This window comes from Neodothiora populina (assembly GCF_041146345.1).
Source record: "Neodothiora populina strain CPC 39397 chromosome Unknown canker_contig_12, whole genome shotgun sequence".
NCBI classification, from domain to species: domain Eukaryota; kingdom Fungi; phylum Ascomycota; class Dothideomycetes; order Dothideales; family Dothioraceae; genus Neodothiora; species Neodothiora populina.
The window spans coordinates 1,057,086-1,075,378 of record NW_027191404.1 but is presented as its reverse complement, the minus strand read 5'-3'; the positions used below and the strand labels follow the sequence as shown (position 1 = coordinate 1,075,378).

At 49.9% G+C, this 18,293-nt stretch overlaps 7 protein-coding genes across 7 annotated transcripts; 6 read left to right on the top strand and 1 right to left on the bottom strand.

The window, feature by feature from the left end:
* Positions 1-219: 219 nt before the first annotated feature.
* AAFC00_001060 (uncharacterized protein) lies at positions 220-1,429 on the top strand (the record flags this gene model as incomplete). The annotated part of the gene is made up of 2 exons (XM_069340198.1): positions 220-581; positions 868-1,429. The coding sequence occupies 2 exons, from the start codon at positions 220-222 to the stop codon at positions 1,427-1,429; spliced, it is 924 nt and encodes a 307-aa protein (XP_069203672.1).
* A 1,386-nt stretch (positions 1,430-2,815) lies between these two features.
* AAFC00_001059 (uncharacterized protein) lies at positions 2,816-5,178 on the top strand (the record flags this gene model as incomplete). Its single annotated transcript, XM_069340197.1, has 3 exons — positions 2,816-3,131; positions 3,190-4,755; positions 4,811-5,178. 3 exons carry the CDS (start codon positions 2,816-2,818, stop codon positions 5,176-5,178), a joined length of 2,250 nt encoding a protein of 749 aa, XP_069203671.1.
* A 1,474-nt stretch (positions 5,179-6,652) lies between these two features.
* On the top strand, positions 6,653-7,663 carry AAFC00_001058 (uncharacterized protein; the record flags this gene model as incomplete). The annotated part of the gene is made up of 3 exons (XM_069340195.1): positions 6,653-7,019; positions 7,129-7,424; positions 7,484-7,663. The coding sequence occupies 3 exons, from the start codon at positions 6,653-6,655 to the stop codon at positions 7,661-7,663; spliced, it is 843 nt and encodes a 280-aa protein (XP_069203670.1).
* A 646-nt stretch (positions 7,664-8,309) lies between these two features.
* Positions 8,310-10,340, top strand: AAFC00_001057 (uncharacterized protein; the record flags this gene model as incomplete). Its single annotated transcript, XM_069340194.1, has 2 exons — positions 8,310-10,179; positions 10,273-10,340. 2 exons carry the CDS (start codon positions 8,310-8,312, stop codon positions 10,338-10,340), a joined length of 1,938 nt encoding a protein of 645 aa, XP_069203669.1.
* Positions 10,341-10,920: 580 nt separating this feature from the next.
* On the top strand, positions 10,921-12,034 carry AAFC00_001056 (uncharacterized protein; the record flags this gene model as incomplete). Its single annotated transcript, XM_069340193.1, has 2 exons — positions 10,921-11,219; positions 11,284-12,034. The coding sequence occupies 2 exons, from the start codon at positions 10,921-10,923 to the stop codon at positions 12,032-12,034; spliced, it is 1,050 nt and encodes a 349-aa protein (XP_069203668.1).
* A 496-nt stretch (positions 12,035-12,530) lies between these two features.
* AAFC00_001055 (uncharacterized protein) lies at positions 12,531-13,490 on the top strand (the record flags this gene model as incomplete). Its single annotated transcript, XM_069340192.1, has 1 exon — positions 12,531-13,490. The coding sequence occupies one exon, from the start codon at positions 12,531-12,533 to the stop codon at positions 13,488-13,490; it is 960 nt and encodes a 319-aa protein (XP_069203667.1).
* A 566-nt stretch (positions 13,491-14,056) lies between these two features.
* On the bottom strand, positions 14,057-14,732 carry AAFC00_001054 (uncharacterized protein; the record flags this gene model as incomplete). The annotated part of the gene is made up of 2 exons (XM_069340191.1): positions 14,057-14,479; positions 14,535-14,732. The coding sequence occupies 2 exons, from the start codon at positions 14,730-14,732 to the stop codon at positions 14,057-14,059; spliced, it is 621 nt and encodes a 206-aa protein (XP_069203666.1).
* Between the last annotated feature and the right edge of the window lie 3,561 nt (positions 14,733-18,293).

Genomic DNA, 18,293 nt, shown 5'->3' with positions numbered 1-18,293 from the left:
TAGTGGACGACTGCGGAGCGAAACATGAAAAGCGACACCTCTAAACACAACCGGACTTATGATTAGCCGGTCAGGATTGCGTGCTTTCACCAGGGACAACACCGACATCCGTCAGAAGACGGTCGGACAAGACACCACGCCTTTCGACGCATACGAAGACTTTATCATCTATCTTTTCTTAATATATACACGACAATCAAGTGTCAAGAAAAAAACAAAATGGCCTCGGCATACTGCCCAGAACAAATTGAACGTTACTTGGACTACATCGACTTTCCGCCGCACTTACGGGCTCCCGACACGCCAAGGGATTCGGCCTTCCTGACACGGCTGCACGTCCATCAAATCTCCAAGATCCCATACGATAATCTCTCGCTGCACTATTCCGAAACGCACCAGAACTCACTCGATCCTCAGCTCCTGTACGACAAGTTCACACGCAATGGCAGGGGAGGTTATTGCATGGAGACGGCCGTCTTCTTCCGCCATGTGCTGATGGCCCTGGGCTTCCGGGTCTATACCGCTGGCGCGCGAATCAGATATAGACGGGACGGTATCCCACAAGGCCCTTATATTGGCTGGTGGGTCCCTTTTACTTATGCTGGCTCTTGCGCGCGCGCGAAACCCTTTCTCCCACACTTTCCGGAAACCTTGTTCCTTTTGCCCTGCTGCCCTTTCGCCTACCGTCTTTTGGTTCTTTTCCTGAGATCCCCACATTGCACTTTGTATCTGCGACAATGGAAAGCACAGTGCGTGAAGGTGTCGATTCGATTCGGATCGATGATTGAGCTTGTGTTTACTCGCACAGTGCAAGACGATGATGGCGCCTTAGCGTATGTTTGACTGACACGGAAGAGGAAATGACAGGGTACATTGCGTAAACATTGTCACATTTGAAAATGGCGAAAAGTGGTCTGTAGATGTCGGGTTTGGGGGTGATGGCGCTACGAAGCCTCTCCGTCTGGAGTCTGGCGTCGCGGTGCAGAACCTAGGATCGCAAGAGGTCCGTCTTGTGTACGACAGTCTCCCCGATGCCAGCGAGCCGCATCAGCAGAAAGTCTGGATCTATCAATATCGCAACAGCAGCGATCGAGACTGGAACTCGTTCTATGCATTCGCCGAGTTCGAATTCTTCCAGGCTGACCTGGAGCAGATGAACTTTTGGACCAGTAATTTTCCGACTAGTTTTCAACGGTTTCAAGTATTGATCGTCAAGTTTCTGAGGACAGGGGAGCAAATTGTTGGTAAGGTTATGCTGGCTGATGACAAGGTTAAGCGAAATACGGGTAGTAGGACGGAAATTGTCAAGATCTGCGGAAACGAAGACGAGCGAGTAAGAGCACTCAAAGACTATTTTGATATTGACCTCACGGAAGAAGAGGTGCAGGGCATCCGAGGATGGTTGACAGAACTGAAAGCTTCCCAATAAGGCCTTCTCACCGAGAACCGGATGGTGAGTATTTGGTAGATCAATACAAAGCATCGGGTGAGACGGAAATTCTAGACAGTGTCGATGGCAATAGGAAATACTGCTGAGCTTGTGCAATGTAGGAAAAGTGCATTAGTCTGTACTCGTCGCTTCCTACCTTACTCTATCCGATTAAGAGTCGACTAGCCCGCGACGCCGATGTAGTTGCGAGTTCCCATGTTTCCATGTTACGGGAAATCGGCGACTGTAAGAATATTGATCGATAGAAAAGATCGCTGCTTATCGCAAGAGAAATTCGTCCTGCTATTCTGGTATACAAGCATGCGCGGCCATGCGCGCGCGGTAGTCCCGCTATCGATCCCGTTATTGGTCACTCCATCACAGAGCTCACGGACTTGCTGGCGCGGGCGATTGATTATGTGTGACTTGGGTCGTTAGTGGTGACTGACGTGCAGAGGCGTACAGCAATAGCGAGTCTGAGATAGCGCTTTGACCGGCAATAAGTCTGGTGGCTGAGCGCCTCTCATCGGCTATCCCATGCGTTGGCGAGCGAACAGTGCTTGCACGCCTGCAGGGCCGGTTTTCTATATTCGTGACATTGCACGCCACAGCTTCGAATTGCGTGTCAACAAGAATGTACTGTATACAGTACACACTGCTGTACACATACCGCGTGCCGCCACACTGGGAGACCTGGAATTCAGTATACTTCCCAACAAAAGGAAAATTCACTGCCATGTACACTACAGATACAGACCACGATCCGGGTTGAAGTGGAGATCGTGGAAATGGTGGAGCATGGCGAAACAAGACAAGATTCGACCAAGGGTCCGCGAGTCGAGAGCTTAGAAGGATGGGGTTAGTGCGGTCTATGCATACAGGGGCTCATGCTTCACTCAATCAAGGACTCCTGTTCTCCCTCGTCCTTGTCTCTCCCTATCAGCATATTGCAACCTTTTTTGCGTCGTCGTCTTTTGTTCGTCCCTGCTTCGTTTCCCTCTTATTTTTTCATTCGCGAAAACTACTCCTTGTACATCCAAGATACTCTCATTATTTGCACTCAATACTCACATCATCGTTATACCAACTGCATTGTCGCTCGCTTTTCTCCACGTTTTCCAACGTCTCCTCCCGCCCCCTTAAACGGTCTCGACACACCGAACAAAACGGTAGCTCCCGTCAGATATACCCGATATACTGATCGTTTCTACATTGCGTTTGCGTCTCGAGTACATTATTTTCTCTTCTCAATACAATCTTTTACGACCTTTTTTACGACCTTCTTTCCCTTTTGCTGCGTTTTAAACCTCTCGTCGGACTAGAGACCCAGTCCAGTGGCATATATACTCCCTGGACCCATAATATATACAGAGGCATCGTATCATGATGCGGCCTCCTCGCGCATCTCTCAAGGCGCTTTTGCTCATTGCTCTCAGTACTCTGCCGGTCAGAGTGCTCGGCGGCGATGTCATCGCTACTGACGGTTTTACAACATGTGTTGACAATGCCACCATCAGCGTCAATAGAATGGACGTAGCATATGATAGGACCACCAACCAAGTCACATTCGATGTCTCCGGAACGAGTTCGGTAAGCCAGAATGTCACCGCAAGGATAGATGTTACTGCCTACGGTATCAGCGTGTACTCCAATACCTTCAATCCTTGCGAAGGACAGAACTACGTGGAGCAACTGTGTCCTGGTAAGTTTGATCTTCTCGATATATATGTCATGGCTCTCCTTACTTACACTAATGACAGTCCCGGCTGGAACTTTCTCCGCCAAGGGTCAACAGACAGTCCCCTCCGAATACGCATCGCAGATCCCATCAATCGCTTTCACGATACCAGATTTAGACGGCGCTGCGAAGCTCCAATTGTTCTCCGATGTCGATAAGGCCGATTTGGCTTGTATTCAATCGACTGTCAGCAATGGAAGATCAATGAACGTTCCTTCGGTAAAATACGTTGCGGCTGGTATTGCTGGCGGCGCTCTTGCCATGTCAGCATTGGGCGGCGTTGCTGCAGGAATGCATCCAGGTGCCGCATCCGCAAGTCCGTCATTCGGCGAAGTCGTTGGCTGGTTCCAAGGCATGGCATTGAACGGAATGCTCAGCGTGCAATACCCCAAAGTGTATCAGAGTTTCTCCAAGAACTTCGCTTTCAGTACCGGACTGATCCCTTGGGCTTCCATGCAAACTTCAATCGACAATTTCAGAACAAAAACCGGCGGAAACCTGACCGAAGACAGCTACGAATATCTTCGAAATGCGACACTCGTGTTCAGCAATGGTGCCAACAGCAGCGGTAGCAGCGGCGGTCTTTTCAAGCGTGGAATGGAAGATTTCATCCTCTTCACTAGAGACAGCATAAGTACCGACGTTGATCTCAACAATGGCAATGCCAGTGCCAGTGCCAACACTAACACCACTGCTTCCAACGAGGGCGAAATCATGCACTACGTTCACGGCATCCAAGCCTACGTGGAACAACTCTCGATACCACAAGCCAATACATTCATGACCGTTTTGCTTATGGTTTCCATTGCCATTGCAGCGATCACGGTTGGCATTCTTCTTTTCAAGGTTGTTCTAGAAGCTTTTGCTCTTGGCGGCAACCTTCCCAAGGGCCTGGAGAGTTTCCGCAAACGTTACTGGTGGCGTCTCGCCAAGACCATCACTAATCTGATCCTTTTGCTTTATGGCGTCTGGACGCTTTATTGCGTATACCAATTCACCAATGGCGACTCGTGGGCAGCCAAGTTACTCGCAGGAGTCACCTGGGCCTTGTTCACCGGTGTTTTGGTGTTTTTCACCATCAAGATTATTCTGACAGTGAAGAAACTAAAGAAATTAGAGGGTGACGACAGCGGATTATACGAAAACAAAGAGACATGGATCAAGTACAGTCTCTTCTATGACAACTTCAAAAAGGGTTATTGGTGGTTGTTCATTCCCTCGATCATTTACATGTTTGCCAAGAACGCGGTCGTTGCTGGTGCAAACGGCCATGGACTCGCGCAAACCATTGGACAAGGCATCGTGGAGATATGCATGCTCGCACTCCTGCTCTGGAATCGGCCATACAGTCTGAAAAGCGGCAATGTGATCAACATCATTATCCAAACGGTCCGAGTTCTCTCAGTAGTCTGCGTTCTCATTTTCGTTGAGGAGCTTGGAATCGCGCAGACTACGAAGACGGTGACGGGCATCATCTTGATTGTCGTACAAGGAGTGTTGACGGGTGCTTTGGCAATCCTGATTGCCGTAAACGCCATCATCGCATGTGTGAGGATGAACCCTCACCGAAAGAGGAGAAAGGAAGCCGGTAAGCATCGAACATTCCCACAGAGCGAGCAGAAGTACTAATGCAGGATTTCTAGAAAAACTCAATCGTGATCTCGATGACCTTACCCCTCTGGATGCGCGCAATTCGCTCCTCATGGACCCGATGCTTCTTGCAGATGCCAAGGGTGCCCACTCAAAAGCGACGATGGTATCACCGAGTCTGCATACCACCACAACCAACGACTCACGCTACGATCCAGTGCCGACAAAACGTCCAGAGAGTAGTGAAGGTTACGAGATGTCGCAGCGCAACTTCAGTCGCCCTGCATTCAATCGCGACGACGACAGCAAGGATCGCTTGATCATGAGTGCAGCCGAAATGGGCGGCCGAGAGCGAGATTATAGTCCGCCGAACACAAGGCAGCCACGATTGCCGGATTTGGAGCTGGGATCCTACCGGTAAAGGGCGCCAGGTGTGTCAGCAAACACGAGTATATACAACTCGAACTGGGCGTATGCATTTCATATATAAACTTTTGTTGCAAGCGGTTCTAGTCGAATATGGCATGGCTTTTTCCTGTCGAGCATTTTGAGCGTCCTCTATGTTGTACTCTTCTTTTCACTATTATTTCCCTACCCTTAACATTATGTCAGTGATACCTAGTCTAGACTTGCTCCCAATCAGATGCGATTTGATTATTATGTCATGTGGCGAGCACACCCGTGTCAATGACCATGGCGCATCCAGGGCCGGAAACAACGCCGGAAGTGCTGATGAGAGGGGGGCGTCTCGAATGAAGACCGGTCAGATGTTTTACAGCAGCAGGTACACCACGATAATGCACAGCATCACACGTGCAGCACAAACACCAACTCGCGCGCCTTCCGATGATTGGTGATCACATGTACTTGTAGTGTCGTGCTGCTCCTGTGCTGTCTAGTTTTAGCAAACGACATCGGCGCAGGAACTCGAGGGTATATAAACCGGCGTCATGAAAAACAGGTATATAGCAGTGATGTGCAAGCTTGACAGGGTCGGTGGTCTTGCACACATGTCGTTGCTTATCGCCACAGGCCTAGCCCAAGAGGCAAAAGAGGCCTGGCTAACCTGGAAGGTAAGGTAGTATCGACGAGTCAAGAGGCCTCAGATGCTGTGATGCTCTCTGCTCTCACAAGCGCCATAGGGGTCTTGGCTGATGCTAAGCCACCACCATCTCATTCGTGATTACAAGTCTGGAAGGGCGGCACGTCGCGGGGTTCCTGGTTTCGATTGCGATAGGAGCCGAGAACCATACGAATTCAACAATACTCCTGCAATGTTTCCCCCATTTCCCTTTCATTTCCCTAAACATTGATCCTGTCACGATCACGCCGTGCCAGCAAACTTACAGTACCTTATCTGCCTTTTTACCCTTAGCACAACGCTCCTCTCCTCATCTCTGCAGCGCGTGCACCAATTCTGACGACATCATCCCACCTTCCCAAACACCTGACATCCGACTTGGCCCTGGGCATATACGCGCAATCCATACCAAGCAACAGAGTAACATACAAGCAAGTCTACGCAAGCGCGAGCAGAGCTTAACGTGGGTGTGATCGGCACTCTATAGTGCTATAAGAACCTAGGGGAGGTGCTGTGAAGTGGAGCAGAAATGGGGAAATCGTAAGTTTTGGATGGTGTTATTTCTGCCATTGTTGTTATTCTTGTTGTTTTTGTGCTTTCCAATTCCGAGCCACATCCTGCCTTTTTAGGGACAAAGGGCATGTAAGACATTCCGTATCACCAGCATTCCAGCTTCACCTGCCCGGCGACGAAACTATCCACTTGCTCAACCGACACATGTGAAGAACGCATTCAAAGCTCCAAGCTCGGAGTATGATCACCGAAGATACATATCGTCAGACAGCCGATTCTACTGCTTGCCGGTCTATCGAACATGCATGCTCCTTCCGACGATGCTGTCAATTTCAGTGATGGTGATCCTCTCCACGACGAGGCTATCGCAGGGCATCAGATAGGATCTACAAACACCGCGAGACATCGTCCCAAACCAGTACCCCACCACTCGTCCGACGACTATCTCGACTGGAAGGCCCAGAACAACATGGCTTTTCACATCGCCGTCCACAGCATGGAGCAAGAGATGGGGAACCTCACAATGATTGCGCACATCAGTATCGACGAGCACATGCTGACGATGCACCTACGTGATTCTAGCCAGAGCAAATTGTCACAGCAAGAGCTGAGTGACCTACAAAGAGCCACACATTTCGACAAGAAGGAGTTGCAGCAATGGTATAAAGGTAAGAATCCGAGCCGCCAGTTTTCATTCCCATCGCCGTGTTCGCTGTCATCGGAGGAGCCGTGGTCAACCTTTTTTCAGTCTAATGTCTAATCTTTCTGTGCACTCAGGCTTTCTCAAGGACTGCCCTTCTGGAATGCTCACCAAGGAAGAGTTCCAAAAGATCTACAAGCAATTTTTCCCGTTTGGAGATCCGTCGTCGTTTGCAGATTATGTCTTTAATGTATTCGACGCGGACAAGTCAGGTTCGATTGACTTCAAAGAGTTTATTTGCGCTCTAAGCGTGACTAGCAGAGGAAAGATGGAGGACAAGCTGGACTGGGCGTTCCAGCTCTACGACATTGATGGCGACGGCAAGATTAGCTATGAGGAGATGCTTGCTATTGTCGAAGCTATATACAAGATGGTACGCGATGACGCAAAGTAGGGACATAACACCACGTCGAAGACTAACCATCTGAACAGGTGGGATCAATGGTCAAATTACCAGAAGACGAAGATACACCAGAGAAGAGAGTACGCAAGATCTTCCGCATGATGGACAAAGATGAGAATGGCAGTCTCGATATGGCGGAGTTCAAGGAGGGATCCAAGCGCGACGAGACCATCGTATCAGCCTTGTCTCTCTACGACGGATTGGTTTGATGAGGAGATGATGCCTCGGATGATGGGAAGGCGAACAAGGCGCCGCAAGCAGGATACACTCCCCTACGATTTGATTCTCCAACCAGCATACAGTATACCCCGTGTATTGCTATTCTAGATCTTGACTCGGGACTTGAGCGGCATGAGCCAGTAGAGCTAAGCTGCATATGGCTGTTCCACGACAGGCACGGCCTTGTGCGACGGGTACTAGACCATACCTTAACTGAATAAACATGAGTACATGAATTCACATCCCACTCTGCCACTCTGGCTTCGCGCCGTCCTGGTCTGCTAAGGACATGTCTGGTAAATGTTTCGGCTGTTCACCCACCGTCCACGCGCTGTCTTGATCTGATATCGACCCTGGAAATTGCGTCAGGGTGGCTGTGTGGTACACGTACAGACATGGTAGGTAATTATCCCCAGCTTACCTGACCTACCTTGACCCCGTCGTCATACAGGACGACGTATACGATGGCCTGTGCACACGGCTACCAGCTCCCCAAAGGCATCCAGGAGATGTCAACACCGCATCCGGGCATTCCCACCACAAACAAAGACTTGACCGTCAAAGAAACAAGTGCTTGTCAGGGGAGTCGAAGTGCAAGAGGAGGCTTATATACACAAGTGCATGCGATTTGCGAAGATGCGCATCGCAAGTAGCCCGATCGCGCTGGGTTTACTACTTCTGACACCGTTGCCTGCGCATGCCTTTTATCTGCCTGGTGTAGCTCCGACAGACTATCAGGTCGACGACCGAGTGCCCCTCACAGTGAACTCATTGACGCCTTCTCAATCAGACAGAGATACGCAAGTCCGTTCTGTTTTCTCATTCGATTATTATCATGATAAGTTCCATTTCTGCAAGCCTCTCGAAGGCCCTAAACAAATCTCCGAGAGCTTAGGCAGCATCATTTTCGGCGATCGTATCTGGACCTCGCCATTCGATTTGCACATGGCACGCAACGAGACGTGTAAGCGACTGTGCGATGTCACGTTCGCTCCCAATGAGGCCAAGTTTGTCAACAAGCGCATAACGCAGAACTACAACCTAAACTGGAACATTGATGGATTACCCGCCGCGCAAAAGATGGCCGACGCGAACGGCGAGATCTTCTACAGTCCTGGTTTCTTGCTTGGTGACAACTTAGATGGCGGCGAGGGCAAGACGACTCAGGTGCTCAACAACCATTACAACATCTGGATCGACTACCACGAGGCTGCGAAGGGCAAGTACCGCATTGTCGGCGTGCTCGTTGAGCCTGCCTCGTCCAAGGACAATGCAAACCGTGCAACGACTGGCGATCAATCTTGCGGCACTGCGGGAGAGCCATTGATCCTTTCCGAGACCAGTGAGACCGGCGTTGCATGGACTTACAGTGTGTTTTGGGTCCCTTCTCCCACGTCTTTCGCTACTCGCTGGGATAAGTACCTTCATGTTTACGATCCCAAGATCCACTGGTTCTCGCTTGTCAACTCAGCCGTCATAGTCGTCTTCCTGATTGGCATGGTCTCTACAATTCTCCTGCGCACCATCCGCAAAGACATCGCCAGGTACAATCGCCTCGATGACCTTGCCCTTGATGACTTCGGCGGCACTGGCGTCGAGGATACTGTCCAAGAAGACTCCGGCTGGAAACTGGTACATGGCGATGTTTTCCGTCCACCAAAGAATCCAATGCTTCTTTCCATCCTTGTGGGAAACGGTGCTCAGCTCTTCATGATGGCCGGCTTCGCCATCGCTTTCGCCCTGCTTGGCTTCCTCTCGCCCTCCAACCGTGGATCTCTGGGTACCGTAATGATTGTACTATACACTTTCTTTGGCTTTGTCGGTGGTTACGTGTCAGCTCGTACCTACCGCTTCTTCCAGGGTGATGCCTGGAAACGTCTTTTCGTTTACACTCCGGTCGTCGTTCCCGGTGTAGTGTTCTGCGTCTTCTTCTTTCTCAACCTATTTGTTTGGGCCCGCGCATCCTCAGGCGCTGTTCCTTTCACAACTATGCTGGTCATAATTGCCATGTGGTTCCTCATCAGTGTGCCACTTTCCTTCGCCGGTAGTTGGCTGGGCTTCAAGTCTGCCGAGTTCACAAACCCTGTTCATACGAACCAGATCCCTCGCCAGATCCCGCCTTCTCAGGGATACCTCCGACCACTGCCCAGCATGTTGCTGGTTGGCATTCTGCCGTTCGGTGCCATCTTCGTTGAGCTGTACTTTGTCATGAACAGCATCTGGTTCAATAGGATCTACTACATGTTCGGCTTCCTTTTCCTCTGCTATGGCCTTATGGTCGTGACTTCGGCTGCCGTCACGATACTAATGATTTATTTCTTGCTCTGCGCCGAGAACTACCACTGGCAATGGAGAGCCTTCTTTACGGCGGGTGCATCGTCCGGCTATGTCTTTGCGTATGCAATGCTCTACTGGATCCGGACATTGAGCTTCTCAAGCTGGACGAGTGGAGTTTTGTATCTTGGATACTCTGCGCTGTTGAGTGCTCTATGGTTTGTTTTGACTGGTACGTCGTCTCACCCTATTTCTTTAATGAATGCATTGGTGTCATATATCCAAGGCATCTTTGCATAGTAGAAAAACGCTAAGTCTGATACAGGTACCATTGGCTTCTTCGCAACTTGGACATTCGTGCACAGAATCTATGGCTCATTAAAAATTGATTGATCGATTTGTGCTACCGAGCTGGATGTAGAACAGGATACCTATCTTTCTGGAAAAGCGTATATAGATGAAATGATCACATTGTAAATTATGTTTGAAATGACATAGTCTGCTCAAGAAGCGGCACTAATTAATGATACATGTTTCGCCAACGCAGTAGATCTCGTAGGGTGGGTTTGACAGACCAATGCTGACTAAGCCGCTTGCCCTCCCATACAACGAATCCGCACCCTGGCCTATCTGACCAAGCTTATATCAGATCCTTATCAGTTGTCACTCGGCCTCGCTCTTCGCTTTGGATGAACTATCGGCGACGACCGTTGCTTGCTCGGACGAGTCCCGCCTCTTTTGATTCGGCTGTACACTCGATATGTAAAGCAGGATGTCGGCGCTCTCCAATGTACATTCGTACGTACGCCGACTTGACCACAGCATATATCAGTAGACAAGTAATCTGCTCCCTCACCTTTCAGCAACTATCTTTGTCTTCGTGTCTCTTGATTCCCGTGATCAGGACTACTATATCCAAGCAAATTGATCATTCACCTCTTCGTTCCTGTATATCTACCCCGAGTTGATCGAAATGGCTTCCGAGTACATGGAACGCACCATCCCTCGAATTTCAATGCGAGACTTCCCCGACCGCATCGATGAAATCACAACTGAACTCGTAAAAGCTGCGGAGACAGATGGCTTCTTCGCCCTGACAGATACTGAAATCAGTATTGCGGATATCGATGCCATGTTCGAGACGTCTGCCACGTTCTTTGCGCTTCCGGATGAGATCAAGGGTACTGTACCGTTCACGAGAAACAATGTCGGATGGGAGAAGAATGCACAGATTAGGCCTTCGACCGGGACTGCTGATATGAAGGAATCATAGTATGTTTCACTCATCATGCACTGAAATGCTGTTGAATTGCCTAGCTAACGTGGTCATCTGCAGTCAGATGCAATTTGGCGAAGCCATGGTCGACAAGTGGGTCTCAGAAGACTCCCTCCCGGGCTTCAAGGACAAGGCCAAAACCTTCATGGCTAAAACGCAAAGCGTCAGCGAGAAGCTCATGATTTGCTTCGCTCGTGGTCTCGGCTTCGAGGATGATTACTTCGTCAAAGCGCACGACGTTAGTCGACCGAACGCCCAGACTGTGTTGCGTCTCCTGCACTACTTTGCCGTCGATCAGGATGCACCTGTACCTGAAGGCTATTTCCGAGCAGGCGCACATGCTGACTGGGACCTCGTTACCCTGCTCTTTCAACCTCCTGGTTTCAGTGGTCTCGAAATCTGTCCTGGTCGAGAGTCTGTGACTAAATTCGGCCACGGCGATGTGTGGACGCCTGTCTCTTTTGCTGCGGGCGACATCGTTTGCAACATCGGTGACTTACTAATGAGTTGGAGTGACGACAGGTTCAAGAGCACGCTGCACAGAGTTCGAGCACCTACAGATCCAGAAAAGGACTGGTTCGGACCCAGATACAGCATTGCTTATTTCAATCAACCCTGTGTGGATGCTGTCATCCAGGGACCTGCTAAGAAATATCCTGCTGTTACCGGTGAGGAGTTCACGAGGAACGCTATGCAGCGTAACTTTGCAGTGCTGGAGGCGAAGAAGAAAGAGCTTGCTGCTGCTGCTGCTGTGGCCTCTCAAGCTGACCCGCCGCATGAGTTGCCAAAGGCTGTCCAAGCTAGTGCGTAAACTTTTTCATCTTGTCATTCTACCAATTACTTCCCTTCTCTTTCTCCGTCATGCTACCTTACCGTCACCGTTACTATAAAATGTGGTCGAGATATAAATTACCCGATCGGGCTAGATAATTCTGATCACGTGAATTCGCGAGCAAATCACCACGCGGGTAAGTCCTTCGTCATTGACTCTCATCCTCCTGTCAACGGTGCAATTTTGTATACCCTCCGCACTAGTAAGTCATTTAATTGGATGTTCATACGACTCTACAGACAGCGGTCCTATATTTTACAGTACTTTCTTCTACAGTCCTTGTCTGATCTGCTGTAATCCGGCGCAAATCATTGATACTACCATTTCGTCTCGATTTAACTCTAACCCGAACACTATCCTTGACCATAACCATAACCCGAACATTGCCTTATCACCCTAGACCTGGCCTGGACTTTATATCTTGCCATCGGGTCTCCTTAAAGCAAAACACAAAACACTCGATGACCGCGAAGAAATGCCACAGTCACCACTTTCCGCCTCTAAACAACCCAGTGCCAACACTCCAAGCAAACCGACTCTTTCCGTAAAACCGACCCTTGGCGCTCACTTCGACGCCTGGAACTCATCATCCACGGGCCACCAGCGCGCAGAGAACCGTCTAGCGGGCTCGACATCATGGCGCAACTCACGGAGTATGAAGCTCGGCGTGCAGTTCTCCTCGGGTGCGGGAGGCGGGCAACGGATTGCCGACACCGTGGGCGCAGGCAGCGAGGGGTTCGGGAGTGATGGCAGGACGGAGAACGGTGGGTGGGTGAGAGGAGCCAGTGGACTGAGGGGTCGCGGTCAAATGAGTCTCATCGAGGCCTTTGGGGTCAAGAAAGGCGGGATCGCGAGAGAAGTGAGGAAAGAAAACGACAGAGCGGATACTACAATTGCACCACTCCACAATGACAACGACAGCAACGACATGATATACCTCGAAGGAGAAGAAAGACCCAACCACGCCTCCGCAACAACAGACTCAATAACAACAACAACAACAAATCCCCCCTCCAACCCCATCCCTCAAATCTTCAAGAACCTCACAATCTACATCAACGGCAGCACAGCACCCACAATCTCCGACCACAAGCTGAAATCCCTCCTCGTATCCCACGGCGCCAGGATATCCATCGCGCTAGGCCGTCGCACAGTCACGCACGTCATCCTAGGTCGACCAAACGCCAACAACAACAGCAATACCATCTCTGCAACAGAAAGCGGCTCAGGAGGCGGTCTAGCAGCGACCAAGATCCAAAAGGAAATCGCGAGCAAAGTGGGCAACAACAGTGTGCGGTTTGTCACCGTCGAGTGGGTTATGGAGAGCGTGAGGCTGGGCAAGAGAGCCGCTGAGTCGAGGTTCGAGGCGCTCAGGTTGGCGCCGAAGAAGACGGGTGATTTGGTGGGCATGTTCTCTCGGAAGGCTAAGAGTTGAGGAACATGACGGATGTTGTTTCAATCACGCAATTCTCTCTCTTGCTCTCTCTGACCCTAGAGGGGACAAGATATCTATCATATCGTTGGTCTGGCGCGTGCGTTATGACGGGTTGCTGTGGTGTATCCACTATAAACCTCCTCACGCAGACGTCCCGACGGAAGTACACGCTTACGGAAAGTAAATTTACCGTTCGAGCACCGACATTCTTTACACACAATTGTAGAGTAAGTGACTTACCAAGAGACAGAATTTTACAGACTAACAGATTTCCAGAGACGAAACAGTCGTGGCTGCGCAGATGTTAAGGTCACAATATAGATATCAGCACATGGGTTTGAGCCTAGCAACTCTGCAGCTCTTTGGACACGTACAGCGATAGCCCGGTTACAAATAAAACTGAAGCACTCACATGGCCAGAAGTTGCCTTGTATCAAGTGCATTGGAAAAGAAGATCAACAGAATGTATAATTCATTTTCGCTATGCTCATTATCATGACTGATATAAAGCGACATTACAAAAGGCTCGTGTTTATGCGTGACTCATGCAAACAAATGTTCTGCTCCTACTGAGAGCTGGATCTCCATTGCAAGATCTCCTTCTCGTCAAGGTGTCTGAGCTTGTTGACCTGTGCAGCCTCGCCAGTGGCGACACCCTTGGCAAACTCGACAAGACCACCGACTGCAGTTCTTCTTGAGATGGCGTACTGAGCAGTCTTGGCGTTGACCTTGATGAGCATGATGCGAGGATCCTCAGGACCGCCGTCGTGCTTGCCGTCGCCGAGGTCACCGAGCCAGGCCTTGAGTGCTGGGGAGTAGTACTTTCTGACCTTCTCTCTGTCGGTCTCGAGGCTAGCCTTTCCGGAGATGGAAGCCCACTCGCCAGAGGGGTTGATGAAGGAGATGTTGATGTCTGAGTCTCCCTCCAAATCGTCGGTCTTGCCTGACTCAGAGTTTGTGTGGAAGATGAGGTCAATGCCGTTGCCCTCCTAGAATAGGTGTTAGCCACCAATGAACCCAAGCAAGGGCGAAGGAGCTCTTTACCTTAGCGGCTAATGCCATGCAACGAGAGACGAGCAAACCACTCTCAGCGATGCGAGTAGTCATCATGCAGAACTTGCACTTGTCAACAAATGCAATGAGGTCTCCGACCTTCTCCTTGAGGGTGTCGGGGTGCTCGAGGTTCTTCTCAGTGTAAGGGTCGGCGGCCTTGTTGCCGGTGTCTGCGTTGGAGAAAGACATCTTGGGAGTTGATGTGGAAAGTAATCTAAAACTTGTAGATGAACTCTGAAGAAAGTGTTTTCTGGAAAGAGAGGTAAGTACTGGTGTTGTGTTGGCGAGCGAACGATTGGTGAGGCGGGGTAGAAGCTGGCGGCGAAGAGGATTTGCGATTGACATGATTGAAGATTCGCGACTCGCCCCCCCAAAGATGAAGACAGAAAAAATTGCAGATGAAAGTTGAGAACGTCTGAGAAATGGAAGATACTCACCAGTAGATTTGAAATGAAAAGTGGGAAGGAGAAGAGGAAAGGTCGTCTGACGATATGTTTTGATCAAGTAAAGTAACCAGAGCAATTGCTTCACGACTTCCCCACATCGTCGTGGTGATGTCACAGATCGAGGGGACCCATAGCCGGCAAATGCATCAAGTCCCCTTTGCATCGGCTTTCTCTCTTTCAGATCGATCACGCCTCCCGTGCTAAATCTGATTGTGCAATCACCATCATGTGCCACAAGCCTTAGTGCTCCACACAGTGCTTGCTCCAGGCTCCACCTTTCATGCAGTTCTTTCATGACCAGTGTCTCGCCGCTGTGGTCTCCCAACCAACTTACCACACCTTACCTTACCCACTTCTCTATGCGTTCTGTCATCATATAGCCGGTCTTGCCAAGGGTGGAAAACGTTCTCGGTATGACTCGACTTACGTCGGCATTTTCACTTCGATGTAGTCATGCAAAGATGATTGATTCCGTCGGTTGCGTCAGTCATTCGTGTTTTCTTTGCTTCATGGTTGGAGTCAGACTGAAAGTGTGAATCCCATACGCTTAAGGTAAGTACGTCCTCGATTGCATGAGCATTCACCTACCAGTATCAATTTGCTTGCAACATAAATGCAGATCGACTTGCCGGAGCGAACAGAGCTTGATCATCTTGTATCGCCCTTCCTAGGCAAGAATCTCAGAGCGTAAAGTTCACTTGTCAATCCCTCCGCAGGTTGCAGGTGTTCATGTAGTGTCGCACAAATCGGTGCGGCTTGTTCTCGGATCAATCGCTAACCCCCTAGAATCGTTGACAAGGGCTGCTCGATTCGGATGCAACGACCGGATGACGGTATCGTTCGAGCACATTGGACATCTGAAAATCCCAGAGATGCTCTATGATTACCTGGCAGCGATAAGGATGGAGAGACATGCTGCAAAGGGGTTGTCGGTCCGGCACCTACCTCCCGGGGCGTGTAGTGGACTCGAAAGGCACGATTCTGGCATGTACGCGGGAGTTAACTATTAACCATCCTGTGCCGCAGCTGCATTATAGTAGTAGAGAGTAAGTGTCCAAGTAGGAGGTTGTGCTTCTTGACGATGTTGCACGCTTCATGGTACAGAACATGGCCTTTAAGTGCTATGTACCAGCGTGCCAATACTATCGATGATGATCGATGCATCCTAGAATAGAAGAGGCTCCTTTGGGACAGTAAAAGGATCCGTAGGTAAGGATCTCGATCTCATGATGATTAGCCAATTAGCTTGATATTTTGAGAAGAGAGATCTATACAAAAGACCACTGCAAAGCTTCAAGAGGGCAGCCGCTTACTTTGCACTGGTCAAAGCTGGTGAAAAGAAGGCTTAGACCACATGTAAAGTGAAAACATAAGGCACAGTACAGTACAGGACCTCGTATAGATGTTGAAGAGAGTAAGCAGCGAAGGACCAAGAATAGGCATCCCGCTTTTACGACATGGCTTCGAGGTTCGAGGGCGTGACATCGTCCTGAAGACTGTAAGATGTAACAGTACCTCGTTATGTCAGAGTTATTGGCATGCTGTCAGGTATTTTGGATAGGAATAGATCGTCTATCAGAGGTCTTGTCTCAAAAAGAGATACAGTATCTATACCGAGCTGAGATCGCCCACGAGGCTGAAGTCACCCACAATGCTGTAATCGCCTGTAAGGCGCAGCGCTGTGATAAGGATCACGATAAGCATTGACTGCTACGAATCAATTGGGGGGAGGAGCTGTCTGAAAAAAATTGAGTTCGACTAATGTACAATTTTAGATTGCAAAAAAAGCCTAACACAACCCGGTTTGCAAAGTCGCTAAGCTTTCTACATGGGCATCTCCGGAACACCACGCATCTGTGTCTCACCGAGTAAACATGAATTGGAAGGACGCACATCTTTCACATTTGCGACCGAGAACGAGCTGATCATGTTTGGACAGGAAATTCTCCAAGCATCACTTTGACGAAAATACTGGTCTTATGAAGCTATTGCGATGGATCTTACGTGCAATATATCTAGATCGTGGAATGACTGGCCAAGGTTCTTGCTGACCCGTCCCATCAGCCACAAAAGCCCAAGGCCAGGCAATGCTACTGTAGCTTGACCGTTTACGCGATATCTTCCTTGCGTCTAGCATCAGTCTTTCATTCTAGCGTAGACCAAAGAAGGAGTTGGATGGTATCATTGCCAACCATATGGCGAGGAACATCCACTCCTTTCATGTCCTTCCGCCAGCAAGGTCACAACGGTGCGCCCGTTATATACACAGATGCCACCCCCCTTCTACAGTGTTTGATATTTCTTACAACTCCCTTGAAAACAAAACGCATTTGGTAGGTCGCCATCGACTCGCACGGGTGTGGGGTGGCATTTCTCCTTTTGTCCTTGACAACTCTATGCTCCCTTGCTTCTCCACCGGTGTACAATAACATTCCGACACCGCCCCTACATTTCAGTCTGTCCTGGCAGCAGGGCGGTTCTCATCTCTCTTCCCTTTTCCCTCTTCCCTCTTCTACCGGCACTGGCACTGGCACTGGCAACCATGACTACCCTTCAAATTCGCCTTGCCATTGCAGGCGCTGTTGTGACTGCGTGTATTCTCTTCTGGGTTGGCGCGCAACAAATGGTGGAGCCGCAGCGGATCAAGGATCTTGCTGCTGGTTATCTCCCTGGTCATCAAGCGATCGAGTCCGGTGGAAACGCCGAAGGTCTTGCTTACATGACTTTTCTCACTGGCACCATGGTCAACAAGTCAGACCCGAATCCCGATCACGACCATTACTTCGTGGCTACACGTTTACTAGGCTATCAACTCCTCCATGCGCCGGAGACTCGAACGAAGGCGGATATTCCATTCGTGGTGCTCGTCACTGAAGACGTTCCCGAGAGCAAGCGGGAGAGATTGTCAAAAGATGGTGCTACTGTTATCGTGGTTGAATATCTCCGGGATGAGCAGGGATGGATTGTCGGCGAAATGCCAGAGTGGAGGGACGTCATGACAAAGCTGAGAGCCTGGGAGCTCACCCAGTACTCTCGCGTGGCCTTTCTGGACGGAGATATGATCCTCAATAGGTGTATGGACGGCCTTTTCTACGATGCAGCGACCAGACCCCGTAAGAGTAACAGCACCTTCGAGACCGACGAACCTATACCGTCCGAATATCTCCTGGCCTCTATCGCGGAGACAAACCCGCTCCATGCATATCCACCAACTGTGAAGAACAACGATTTTAAGGATTCCAATTACTTCAATGCCGGTTTTTTCGTCTTCTCTCCTTCCCAGGCGGTGTTCGATTACTACAGA